This window comes from Knufia obscura (genome assembly GCF_036327395.1).
Source record: "Knufia obscura strain CCFEE 5817 isolate CBS 148926 chromosome Unknown scaffold_1, whole genome shotgun sequence".
NCBI classification, from domain to species: Eukaryota; Fungi; Ascomycota; class Eurotiomycetes; order Chaetothyriales; family Trichomeriaceae; genus Knufia; species Knufia obscura.
In genome coordinates, this window is record NW_027042687.1 from 2,278,721 (window position 1) to 2,291,320 (window position 12,600).

At 50.3% G+C, this 12,600-nt stretch overlaps 4 protein-coding genes across 4 annotated transcripts; 3 read left to right on the forward strand and 1 right to left on the reverse strand.

The window, feature by feature from the left end:
* Positions 1-1,331: 1,331 nt before the first annotated feature.
* On the forward strand, positions 1,332-4,736 carry RGR1 (mediator complex subunit; the record flags this gene model as incomplete). Its single annotated transcript, XM_064869312.1, has 1 exon — positions 1,332-4,736. One exon carries the CDS (start codon positions 1,332-1,334, stop codon positions 4,734-4,736), a length of 3,405 nt encoding a protein of 1,134 aa, XP_064734809.1.
* Positions 4,737-5,532: 796 nt separating this feature from the next.
* PMZ80_000863 (uncharacterized protein) lies at positions 5,533-6,574 on the forward strand (the record flags this gene model as incomplete). The annotated part of the gene is made up of 3 exons (XM_064869313.1): positions 5,533-5,593; positions 5,647-6,327; positions 6,381-6,574. The coding sequence occupies 3 exons, from the start codon at positions 5,533-5,535 to the stop codon at positions 6,572-6,574; spliced, it is 936 nt and encodes a 311-aa protein (XP_064734810.1).
* A 412-nt stretch (positions 6,575-6,986) lies between these two features.
* On the reverse strand, positions 6,987-8,792 carry PMZ80_000864 (uncharacterized protein; the record flags this gene model as incomplete). Its single annotated transcript, XM_064869314.1, has 2 exons — positions 6,987-8,226; positions 8,275-8,792. 2 exons carry the CDS (start codon positions 8,790-8,792, stop codon positions 6,987-6,989), a joined length of 1,758 nt encoding a protein of 585 aa, XP_064734811.1.
* Positions 8,793-9,552: 760 nt separating this feature from the next.
* PMZ80_000865 (uncharacterized protein) lies at positions 9,553-12,174 on the forward strand (the record flags this gene model as incomplete). The annotated part of the gene is made up of 1 exon (XM_064869315.1): positions 9,553-12,174. One exon carries the CDS (start codon positions 9,553-9,555, stop codon positions 12,172-12,174), a length of 2,622 nt encoding a protein of 873 aa, XP_064734812.1.
* Between the last annotated feature and the right edge of the window lie 426 nt (positions 12,175-12,600).

Sequence of the window (12,600 nt, forward strand, 5' to 3'; positions counted from 1 at the left end):
TCAACCGAGAGGGAAGGCATGACCTGCACCTGGATAGCTTAGCTCTCGTAGCTTGCACGACAGTCGGGTGCCAGGCATGCATGCAGCGATTTTGATGACATGCCTCCATCACACTTCGCTTGAATCTCGAAAGCGCCTGCCGACCGTCAGTCATCATTCAGCAGCTCTTATAGCTTGTCGCCGCTGCTCTAGGCACAAGATCCGGAAGGTGGCTTTGCAAGCAGTCTCTCCTCGTCAGAAATGCAAATCGTAAACAGTAGTAAACCTGATGTAAAGTTTCTAGTGCTACATATTTCTTTGGCCAAAATCATTTTAAATGGCCTGGTTGAGATATGACAACAAGCTGACCCACGGAATGCGGGAACTCTATCGAGCTAACCGTGCACCATGAGACTAGGGCAGATCATCTGCATATCAGATGTCAGAGTGCATTGGAGAAGCATGACTTGTACAACCAGTGCTAGAAGAACAGAACCCAATCGTTTATTCCATGACTGCTATCTACGCCGGGACATGGACTGAGGGAAGGGCTTGGTGAAAGTAGGCGACTTCGAAATGCCCACGATTGCTAGTCAATAACATTGTTGTACGCGCTGCTGATTCGACGGTGCGGACTATGGTTCCAGGGTAAGGAGAGCGGGCGTATGAGCTACTGGGCGTCATGGCGCACGAGTTGTGGTGAAAAGTAGACTGTCATGTGAAAAGAAACGATTGTTCGTACATCGGTAGAGGCTTCGGAGGACGGTAAACCGAGCAAATTGAGCAAACATTAGCGATGGTTCTGTCACATGACTTTCATCTCTGGCCTCACTTCGGGTAAACGACTCTGACTGAAGCTGGTTCCGGCTAGCGCATTCCTCGCTCCGATTTGATCGCCAACCACTACATCGTCAGAGGTCACTCTTTTCGGTGTCTCTGTGCTGCCCTTCGGTGCTTTCTCTCACACCACTGTTCATCGTGGCACTCGACCCAGTGCCGCTGTCCGTCACGCAGTTCCTATCTGATCACCGTTCGGCGCTGTAACTCTTCAACTGTTCTACCTGGCAACAACTGCCTGACGATCACGAGTCGCCAGCGTCGGCCACGACTTCGCGCCTGCACGATAGACAGAACTTGGACTTGGATTGACGTCGCCGAGAGGAGACGTTTCCTTCCTGTGAGAACGAGCGGTTACCGCGAAGGATTTGTGTACGTGCAGGCAGCGTGCCAGACCCTTCTTTCGATCAAAGTGCAAGTGGTGGAGGGGCGAGGAGAGTCTTCTAGACTCCTCCATTTGCGCCGTTCGCGCATAGCGATATGTTGGAAATCTGCGAAGGCGCAGTCAATACGAGATGAGCAGCGGCAACGGAGAGATGAACGGCCATCATAGCACTAATGGAATTTCACAAAGCAGGAGCCCTCAGCCACAAGCAAACGGCAATGGCGCTGTCACTGAAGGCTTCAGTGCGTCGCCGCATGGAACAAAAGCACTGGAAAATAAGACTGCTACCACCAACGGTATAACGCAACCCACTCTGAACGTGTCTTCGGCTCCGCAGGCTCCTTCGATCAAGATGGACGAATTACCGGAAGAAATCTTGGAGATGCTGCGCAGGATACCCGAGGACGCTTACGTACCGACATCGCGTTTGGTCGAGAGAGCTGCGCAAGAGTGCTGGTCTGACCTGGTCGCTCTGCTGGACGTTCTCGCGAAGATTCAAAATGGCGAAGATATGCGCAATCCGGAGAAAAGGGTGAAAGAAGAGAAGGACAAGAAACAAAAGCTTTGGGACTTCGCAGAAAAACATAAGCAGGTCTTGATCAAACTTCTGGTCATCCTCCAATGGAGTCCGCAATCTGGCGAGAACAGGGTGACCATTGCCCTCAATTTCTACCTCCATGAATTGCGGCGATCCTTTATCTCAGCCAACGACCAACTTTTCGAGTGGATCAATTATATTGTAACCCGCCATGATGCTGCCCCTGATCTAGACACCGCGATGACAATACTGGCGGCAGGCAGAATTGAAAATCTTCCAGACCTTGGCTACGCGCAACAGAGGGAACTCGATGATAGACAGATTCTCTCGACAATTCGGCGCTTGAACAGCATTCTCCAAGTGCGCATGATGGCCGAAGAGAGCATACCACCACCGTTGAGCGAATGGCACATACACGATGGGCGGGTGACATTCAAGGTGCCTAACGAATTCGATCTGGCCGTCTCCGTCATGGACGAGGACCATAACTCCAAATATCTCATGGTAAACGTAAAATTCAACTTCAAGCCGGCACCTTCGGTATCACAAGATCTACTTGACGAGATCACAAATATCGTCAATGCAGAATTAGCCACCAAAGGCCTAGTTGGAGCATACAATTTCTTGCATGAGCTTGCGCTTTCCCAGAAGCTTAAGGAACTACACATCCAGGCTCTGAATCTGACACAGGGCTTATGGGCAGGACACCTCCGTATTGAAATGATCAAGCGAACGCTCGTCGTACAGTATTGGACAAGAAGATCATCAAGCAAAAGTTGGATTGAGCTCACCCTCAACAGCGGCCGCTCGAGCCTCAACCACTTCCCTACCCCGTTCATTGGCTTACGTTGGATGCGACACGGCAAACTGGTCACAAATCACGACATAGAATTGGATCTGCTTCACTTGTCATTCGAAAATGTTCTCAATCAAGTGATTGCACAGCACACGAACTTTGTCTTCGATGGCATGTACGAGAAGTTGGGGACAAGCAAGCTATTTGCGGACAACGAGCTACAAATGGATCAATCGCTATCTTCAACTGATGCCTTCGATTGCAGCTTGTCTATCGAACTATCAAGAATCAGCAGCATACAGGTGACATGCGATCCTGTGGGTGGGAATATCGTTCTGTCGCCAGCCAGTGATCGAGCAAACCGGTTTCAACAGGAATTGGCACGATCAAAGAACATTGTCGAAGACTTTGTGAAACGATTTCCTGCCTTGCGATGCGGTCTGAATCAGACTGTCTTGACCAGAGCCATACAGAACACACCACTGCAAGTCTTAGCTGGTCGAAAGCCTTCTTCTAACGAGGTCAGAGAGCTCTTCGGACCATCTGCTTTGCGCGCAGTGTTCTTGAGGCAGCCTGAATGGTCGGAGGACTGGCTTTTGGCTGCCTCGTTTGGTGCTGATGGTGACTTCTGGTGGCTTGTGCACGATCCTTCCAATGGCAAACGCTCTGTGCAGAAGCTCCTCCAGGGTCCTATCCATGTACAGCAGAAGTTGTCCTTCCAATACTTCGATAGTTTAGCAGACAGCGCAGCAGCCACCATCGGGCTTCAAACATCTCAACAAGGTTGCGAGCAGATAGGTCTTAGGTCCAACCTACCTACCAGCACCGAAAGGCACCCTATCATGAAGGTGCAGTTGAGCAGTGATGAACTGCTTGAGTCTATAGGCCGGGATATTGTTGTGTCGCCATTGAACTCTAAGAGGGTTTCATCAGGATTCACTCTAGTTGTTTTAGCTTCTTTGAAAGCACCGGCGGACACCTTAAGCGCGCTTGCAGATGCAGGACTCGATTCTTCAATGGAAATTCAGACCAAAAAGCGAACACTGATGCTGAGGCTAAAGTGCGCTGTTGGCGAGAACAAAATGCCTACGGCCATGGCTCGATTACACTACATCGACGATCTGATATCGTGCATCAAGCTTGTGCACAAGAAAGGCGAATTGAAAATGGAACGACTCACTCTGAAGGATATCGTCATCAGTTACTACACCGGCCAGGCAACAAACCTCAGTCTGGCATTGCTGTTCGAAGCGCCGAAGGGTGCATCGCGGATCAAACTTCTACCCGAAGAAAAGAACCCGCACTGTCTTGTGTCGCAGCACATTGATCCAACGTTCGGAGCAGGCCATGCACCATTGTCGAAGCGTCTGAGGAAGCTCTTGGTCGAATTGCATTTGACACTACCGCTCCTCAATGCTCTTCAATACTTGCAAGGAAAACTCAATCCGCAGGATGTACCTGAAATGGCATCTCTGGATCTCAAAGAGTCCCACAAATGGCTCCGAATGCATGTCATCGCTAGAGACATGGTGCGCTTCGCTGTTCATTTCTCAGCCGTTAATGCATCATTTAGAAAAGATATTCAGCGCGATGAAACGCCACTAAACATGCTTGTACGACTTGAGATTCTGCCCGAGCTGAGTGGAAGTGGCAGAAAACTTGCTTGGATCGTTCGTCCCGCTATTGAAGAGTTCAAAAGCTATCATCGTCAATCTTATACCAGCCTGGATCTCAAACAGCGAATGAAAGACAGAATCTTTTCTGCTACGGATGATCAAGGATGGATAGGTATGGACACTTCAGCTTCCTGCGTGACAACCAGTCCTTACCGACTTATCATCGCTGTACACGATACGATCTTGGAGTGGTTAAAAGACAATATTGCCAAGGTAGCAGACACGCCCAACCAACCGGGACCAGATCCAGGGCCCAACAGAGACAACAATGCAGGACCCACCGCTCCGGGAAATCAGCCCCAACCAAGGCCACCGATCCAGCGGCAAAGCAGCAGTTCCCAGCAAGGTCGTCCGCGAAGCATGCAGCAGAACTCCAGTGGCACAACCCGTGTCATGACGGCTCCTCCACAAGAAGTCAAACCGCCCCCACCAAATACACAGCGGCGTAGCAACCAAAGCGGTCAAAGTCGAAACAGCAACCATCGGCACATACCAAATCCCAACGACGTGATCAACCTGGACTAGATGGCCTGCTGGTTTCGTCGTCTCCATAATCACCTCCTGACAAAACATTCTCACTTCTTCAACAGTTTATGTCTTACGAACACTTTTCTACGGTCGGTGTTTACGCCGTAATCATTTTGATACCCCCGGATGGCGTTGGGATGGCAAGTATTCTTACCCTTGGGTCTATGGTCGCTTAATTGAAACATGGGTTTCAAACATGAAGGATGAATAGGCCATGACCAAAAAACAAATAGACCTTGCAGCTCGTACAACAAGCACGACCCTGCTTTATCAGTAGAAACAATTGAGGTACTCAGTATCGATGGCAATTAGCACAATTCAGAACACATTCGAACGCTTGCTTTTCTTGTCTTTATCTTTTCGTGCAGTACTGTAATGTTCACAGTCCTGGCGTGAAGATATAGTAATTGTTCCCTGTCAGTTCTCGAGCCTTGGACTGCTCCTCATCGCTAAGGAGCTACAATTGTACTTGCTCGGTATAACGCACACAAACTGTCGAAGAATGTGCCCCAAATCACCTTGGGAGGTAGTCTGCACTGTAAGGGCAGTTCGACGCTCAGGAGCTTGACTCGTAGACTCCAGCGCCGTTGAAGCTCGAAGTCCAGTGGATCCAGTCTCACCCCCTGTCAGCTGCTCTCGCGTCGATGACATATCCGGGGTGTTGATCGCCGATGACGTCGTTTCCCAGACGCGTGCTACAAGGTACCGACACAACAAGTACTCCCCCACCCCTAAACGCTGTTCTTCTTCTCCGTTCCACTCTAAACAGTAGGGAAAATACACACCCACAACCATGCCTCTCACAGAAACAGACCCCAACCGCGCCGTAACCTCAGCAAACAACACCCAGGTAAGCAATCCACTCCACTCCCACCCCAACCCCACAACCTCTAACGCGTCCACATAGAAAGCAATATCCAACATCTCCTGGTCTTCCGCCACCGCAACAATGACAAAGAAAATGCGCCCACCAACACTCCCTCGAATCGCGCCTCAACCACAAAATCTGCCTCAACTAACTCACCCAAAACAATCGACTCCCTCCGCGACATAGACCCTGACAACCACGACGAATTCCCCATCCGCTACAACTGCAACCAAATCCGCACGCGTCTAAACCGGCTCACAACCACCGGCGGCATGAAAATTGGCGAGCTCCAAAGAAAACTCGGCGTTTCCTCCAAATCATACAACAGCTTCCTGCGGATGAGCGGGCCGCACGCAGGAATGGGGAACAACACCTACGTAGCAGGACATCTGCTGTTCGCCGCAATGGAGGACAACGGTATAAGTATGCCGAAGGCATCCACGTCGACCAAAAAAGCCGGGACAACTAAGAAAGGCGAGGATAAGACCACCGACATAACCGCCATCCACCTCTCCGGCGAAGAATCCGGCACCGTCCCCATCTATGATACCTGCGACGACATCCGGAACAAAATCAACGCGCACCTACGCAGCGCCGGGACAACGCAGGCCTCGTTCTGCAGGGAAATCTCGGCGTGTCAAGGGCGGGATGCAACGCCGATTCAGTCCGGACAGGTGACGTCGTTTCTGCGGAAGAAGGGGCCTATGGCGGGGAATACGAGTAAGGTGTTCTATGCGTCTTATGTGTTTTTTGAGAAGGTGAGGGTGAAGAAGGGGGGAAGAAGAGTAAGAAGAGGGAGGAGGTTGAGGAGGTGTGGAAACAGGAAGGGGGTGCAAATACGACGATTGCGAATGAGACGAGGGGTGTTTGGGCGACGGGTGATGAGAATGTGTCGATGAATAAGTATGGGAAGATTGAGATTACTAGTAAGGGTGGGCGGGTGAGGAGTAGTGGGTACTACTCGTGAGTGGTGGAAGAAGGTAGAAGAAGAGGTCGGGTTCTTGGGCTGGGTTGGTTACGGCGCTGTAAGACTATATATGCTTCGGATTTTGTGTAAAGACTAATGTATGTGTTGAGTTTCTGGCTGAAAGCAGTTGAGATAGAATGGCATTAGCCCATATCAACTGTCCATGTTGTACACAGAGCTTTCCACAGCTCATGAACCATACACGATTGCGACAATCTCGAACTTGTTTGTACATTTCTTGCAATTGCTCCATCAACCATCTTCCATAAACATATGCTGACATAGTGCGATGAAACAAGACCCACCTTGAACACCACTTTCTAGCTGTATCATCGCAATAACAGGGGCCGACAATGCTTGAACGCTTCAACCATGGCACATCTATGGTTCGTAATTCTGCACTCTCTCCATTTTATTCCACGCTCATTGGTGTAGTCGTGATCTCCTCGAGATCTGGCAGACTTTCGTCATCTTCATCAGCGTCCTCTTCCGTAGATGATGCCAGCGAGAGGTCCGTGTCACTTTCGTCGTCTTCATCGCCATCGACAGGACCGAACTCGAATTCAAGATCCTCGTCATCTCGGAAATCATTGTCATCGTACCGGTGGATAGGATTCCAGCAAAGGTCAAATTCTGCTTCGTCTTTGCAGCCAGTATTGGAATAGTTGTTTGTCTTGTCAGTAATGTGCATATCCAGTGCCATTTCCAGAGTGAATCTGTCGCCATCAACCCACATGTCTCGATCACATAGATCAGTGCAATAGATCCCAGTAGGATCCTCTAGCACTCCCCATAGAGAACAGCCCTTGAGCTCGAGATCGGTGCGCATATCTCGGACCAATGAAGCCCAACTGCCGGCGGTGAGGACGATGAAGCCTAGGCTCACGCTATGGAGCTTTGGTTGGGCCTTGAGAAATCGGAGAAGAACATCCTCTGCCGCTTCGAAGAAGTCTAGATTGAGTTGCTCCAGATGCGGAAAAGATATTTGGTGAGTTATCTGCGCAAGACTGGCAGCTGTTCTTTCGGTACCTGAGAAGTCGACGGCCAAAGTTTTCAAATTGACAGCTGATTCCAAGACGTCGTTGAGACAAGTATTCTTGAGCATTCTGCTTCTTACTGGCACAGATGCGGCATCATCAGCGGCATCCTCCTCAAGATCTTGCCTAAAGCTGAGGCGTAGGACCGCTAGGTGCTCAAATCTGGCCTGGAGCCACTGTAGATTTCTGTTGTCTTTGCCGTCAAAGAATTTGGGCGACAAGTGGCGTGCTGTGAGGCGTTTGATGCCTGGACGTAGAATCATCTGGAGCTGCCAGGCCGTGTGTGACGAGTATCTGTTCAGAGGAACGGCACAGTCTGTGAGGTATTTGTCTCGAAACTGTCGAGACATTGTGTGCGAGCAAAGGCCATCCGTCTGCAATGCGACCTCCTCTAGTCTCGGGAAGTCTTCGATGCATCGCATAAAGTGATCCTTTGGACCTTCCACCAGCAATTGCTGTGCTTCGAAGACGTTTCGATAAGCTAGATATTTCTCCTCCACTTCCTTCTCGAACTTGGCCATGCTCCTGGCGTACAGACGATCTGCTCGGTCGGATTTCTCGGCGAGTGAACGTGGTTGAGGCTTAAAGTCAGCGTGCTCCGGTCGATCGAAGTGCCTATTCCATTCAATGAATGTTCTTGAGACGGTGGTTATCTTTACTTACCTGGAATAGTTGTGAATGCAGCCCACGTTGCCAAGGAGACCAGCCTCGAAGGTGATCTTGGTGACGCCCTTTCGCAGCAGTGAGTGGTTGGCAATATTCTGAAATCGAGCGAAGGACTCGAAGCTTGTATCCAGACGAATGGTCTGGACAAGATATTCAGCTGCTATGTCAGCGAGCCCCCGATTTGTGGAACGTAAGGAGATCAGCTCATCGTTTTCGAGTTTAGCAGAGATGATGTGCCAGATCTCTGCAGGGAACACGCCGGTCTGCGTGCTGTCTGTGTCAAATTCATCCTTGTGAGATTCCTGCGATACGGCAGCAGGGCCCTCACACTGCAATCGAGCAGCTGCAGCTTCAAAATTGAATTTCTCGTGAGCATACCAGTAGTAACATGATTGAAGATCATGGTCGTGATTCTTCAACTGCTTGAGCCGAAGCACGGCGTTTCGTACCTTGGCATCCTGAATCTCTTCGACTTCCATAGGCGTTGAATCCGTGACATATTTCCTGATTGTCATTATGGATCGAACTAGAAGCGGCAACAGCGAATTCTGAATCAGTCGCAGAGCAATAATGAGTGTCAGAAGTAGACAAATGACTGCGGTTTGGCACAAATATCTCCAGGCGGCAAAAAATTGATTCAGTAGCCCACCGTGCTTGCCATCAATGCTGGAAGTCATCAGCAATCATGGTCTTGGACCGTATGGCTGAGGTTGAGGCTCAGTACGGGACGAGCAAGCTGGCATTCAGTATGGCTTAGAGTGATATAGCAAAAGTATAGCAACATGCATGACAGAGTACGAGGTGTTCGTCCGCTCAACTTGAACGCGACGTGGAAACAACCACCAGGCAAGACGGGGTCCACTTGGCGCGGGGAAGGCACGCGCTTGTGATCAGTCGCGCCTGCCGTAGCCGATCGCGGTTAAACGCAAGCGCTAAAAAGAGCGAACCAGCCCTCTAGATTGTGGTTTGCCAGCTGCTGTAGTGCATCACATACAGTGCGTACCATGTGTATTCACTTCTAACACCACATGATATCCCTCAATTCTCAGCCTATTAACGAAAAACAATCCCGCCGACCCTGTGGTCACCGATCCCGATCTACCACACCTTTAGCACACCGTCATAGTGATATGAGGACAGTGTGATACAGAACGCTTGGCTCAGAGCACGTTGAGCACGTTGCGCTCTGAGCCCGAAACCACAATTCCCACCGTTCTCCTGCCGATGCGTTCTCAAAACCCAAGTTTTATCCCCGTGAATAAAGTCGACGCAGCCATGACCGCAGATTCGAAGCCCGCAGAGAGGCCACCTCCTACAGACCAACAGTCGAGCCGAACACAGACACTCCTGAGGAGGTTATTGCAAGAGAGGGCCACTGAATGGTACGGAGTTGCTGAAAAAAGCAGACCGTTGCAATTACTGGACTTGCCTTTCGACATCCTACAATGCGTGGTGAGCCATGTCTCTCATACGAACGACCTCACGTCGCTGGCACTAGTCCACTCGTCACTACACGGTCTCGTTACACCGCACATCTACTCACGGTTCGACATTGTATGGCCAGAGGCCAACCCCACGGTGGAAAGCAGGGTTGGTGTCGATGCTCTAACCTACGGTCTGGCTACGCTCGTCATGGCTCATGATGTCTTTGGGGAGGCGCCATACCAGCAACAAGGTTGCCGGTCTTGCCAGCATTGCCAGGATAATCAGCCCACACGCACTACCCTACAGTCTCGGAATATTCCAACCAGGATACGAAGGGGTAATTACTTTGCCCAACATACGCGCAAATTCAGCCTAGGCAACGGTCCATCTGATTGGGTCGCAGAGTACTTGATCACAAAAGAAGGTGGAAAAATGCTCGGTACTTTGGTCGCACTGGCTTTGGGCCGCATGCGCAACCTTGAAGCCTTTACTTGGGACATGCCTACCGGCGTGCTTCGAGATGTCTGGCTTGCTCTAGCATCACTTGGAAACCGCAACGATGGGCAGGACTGCCGGCTCGAGAAGGTCTGGGTGCGGTGGCATGATAACAGAGACGCTGGCCCACCTCCTGGCTCATCTATGCATCACGCAAATCTGCCTTCTCTGGTGCACGGCACAGCCTCCTCACTTTTCCACATACCACCATATCCCACCGTTGAGTTTCCGACCTTCTCGATTCTGCCTCCTTTAAAGAGCATAAGCGTGCTAGATATAGATGAGGTCCCATATGCTGAAGAGCTGAGTATCCTACTTGAGCGATCACTTGACAGGCTACAAGAATTGCGGGTAGGCATAGCGTTGCACGCCCAGCGAGATGTGCCGTTCCGACCAATCGAAGACAGATCGGGAGTTCCGCCACCATTTCTGGGGAACGACGAGCCTGCAAGACCAGGTGGGATCCTTGGAATACTCGTCGGCCGCTTTTGCTCGGCTTTCGCTGCCAGCAGGGTCGTGAGCACACCTGCTCCGATGGCTGTACCTCTATCAGAATCACACCCAAACCTTCCAGAGGACCTCAGATCAAATGTCCCCGTGAAAGATACGTATCATCATGAGGAGATGACAAGTCCAGAAATTAATCAGCTTGGAGTGCTGCTCTCAGCACAGACTTTACAGGACGATTCGGAGGGCATGCCACTTGTCCCGCCTGGCCAGCATGGAACGCCCGTCGCACCTGCCATCACACCTCAGAGGACTACTGAACGAATGTTTGACCAGGCTGCCCGCGAAAATCAGAGTCGGAAACTTAGATTGACTGTACTCGAGTTGGAGCGAATATACCTGTCCATACCTGTTCTGTCACGATCCATTGACTGGGCACGACTCGAGTCCTTGACCCTTCTAGGGTGTATGAACCATGAGCAATTATGGAAAGCGTTAAGGAAAACATTCACGCCTGCTCCGCTTCGCAACAAGACCCCACTATCAAAATTGGGTTCTGCCGCAGCACGACAAAGAAGTAGTAGCACATCATTCAATCTCGTTGATCCGTCAGACTACAAGCTCAACATTCGCAGGATACATACAGACACTGTCTCGAAAGCACTATTGACCTTCATCAAGGATACCTTGGCGCCTGATACTCTCGAATGGCTCTTCCTCCAGGAGACTAATGCATACAAATCGACGGTCACGATAGACGAGATATATCGATCGGCTGTGCGCAGGCACAGAAGTAGTCTCAGAAAATTGCTCATTGACAGCGAGCTCAAAGACAGACCCATCCTACGTGACCGTGAAAGGGAACGAGACATTGTTGACACAAGCTGGAAAAGATGGATCTGCCATCAAGATTTGATCACCTGCATAACAAGTGGCAAGATGCAATTACGGGAACTAAGTTTGAGCATCGACTACAAGAACTGGCACTACTTCTTGCAACGACTGCCCAATGCGACAAATCTTAGGAGTTTGCACATCTCACATATTGCGGACCATCCTTATGGACGGCCCTTCGACCCGCGAGACGTCGCATTACAGGTTCTGGACATTGTCGCTCTCCGATCAGAAATCGAGCTCTGCTACCTCGGTGTGGAGAAGAAATGCTTCGAAATTCTTGAATACAAATCCAGCTATTTACGCCGAGCCTCACCATCACCGAACAGCTTCAATGACAATACAATAGGCATAACAACGCATACAATGGTCGAAGATGATGAAGACGAAGACCACGATGACGGTGGTGCAGCGCATCATATCGGCCACTTCGCTGCACCAGAGATGTCAGATGACGAAGGTGACAATTGGGAGATGGGCAGCCATACCTCAAGTGGGTTGGGAGAGACTGACGAAGAGGATGATGACGAAGAAGCCGATGGGCAGAACCAACAACGGAAGGCGTTCAGGCTACGGGAGATTCTCTTTTACGACGATAAGATATCCATTTTCAAGGCTAGGCATGGGAAGCTCTAGTTGAGCCAGATAATGACGAAAGTCAAGGCAAAAGTCTAGGAAGGACAACGACGGGTTTCGATGACAGAGGGTCACGCTCGGAATGGCAAGAATGCAAGGAGCAAGGAGCTAGGAGCACAATGGGTACATCGCGAGGACATCGCTGGCATAATGTTACATCTCGATTCTCAGGTAGCAGATATGTACTGGCATACTATGCGTTTGCTGCAATGTTACGCGTGGAGGGACCCCCTTTTCATTACGAAGACGCACTCGATCCCCAAAACTTTGTCGCCCTTTTGATTGCATATATGAGCCATCACTCGACCTTTACCAAGCTAGATCTGCCCATGTGCCATGACCCGTAACATTTATACCTCTGAGACCTCACGTTTCTTGTGCTTCGAAAATGAATAGCATTATATTCGTACCTAACTTATCAATGCA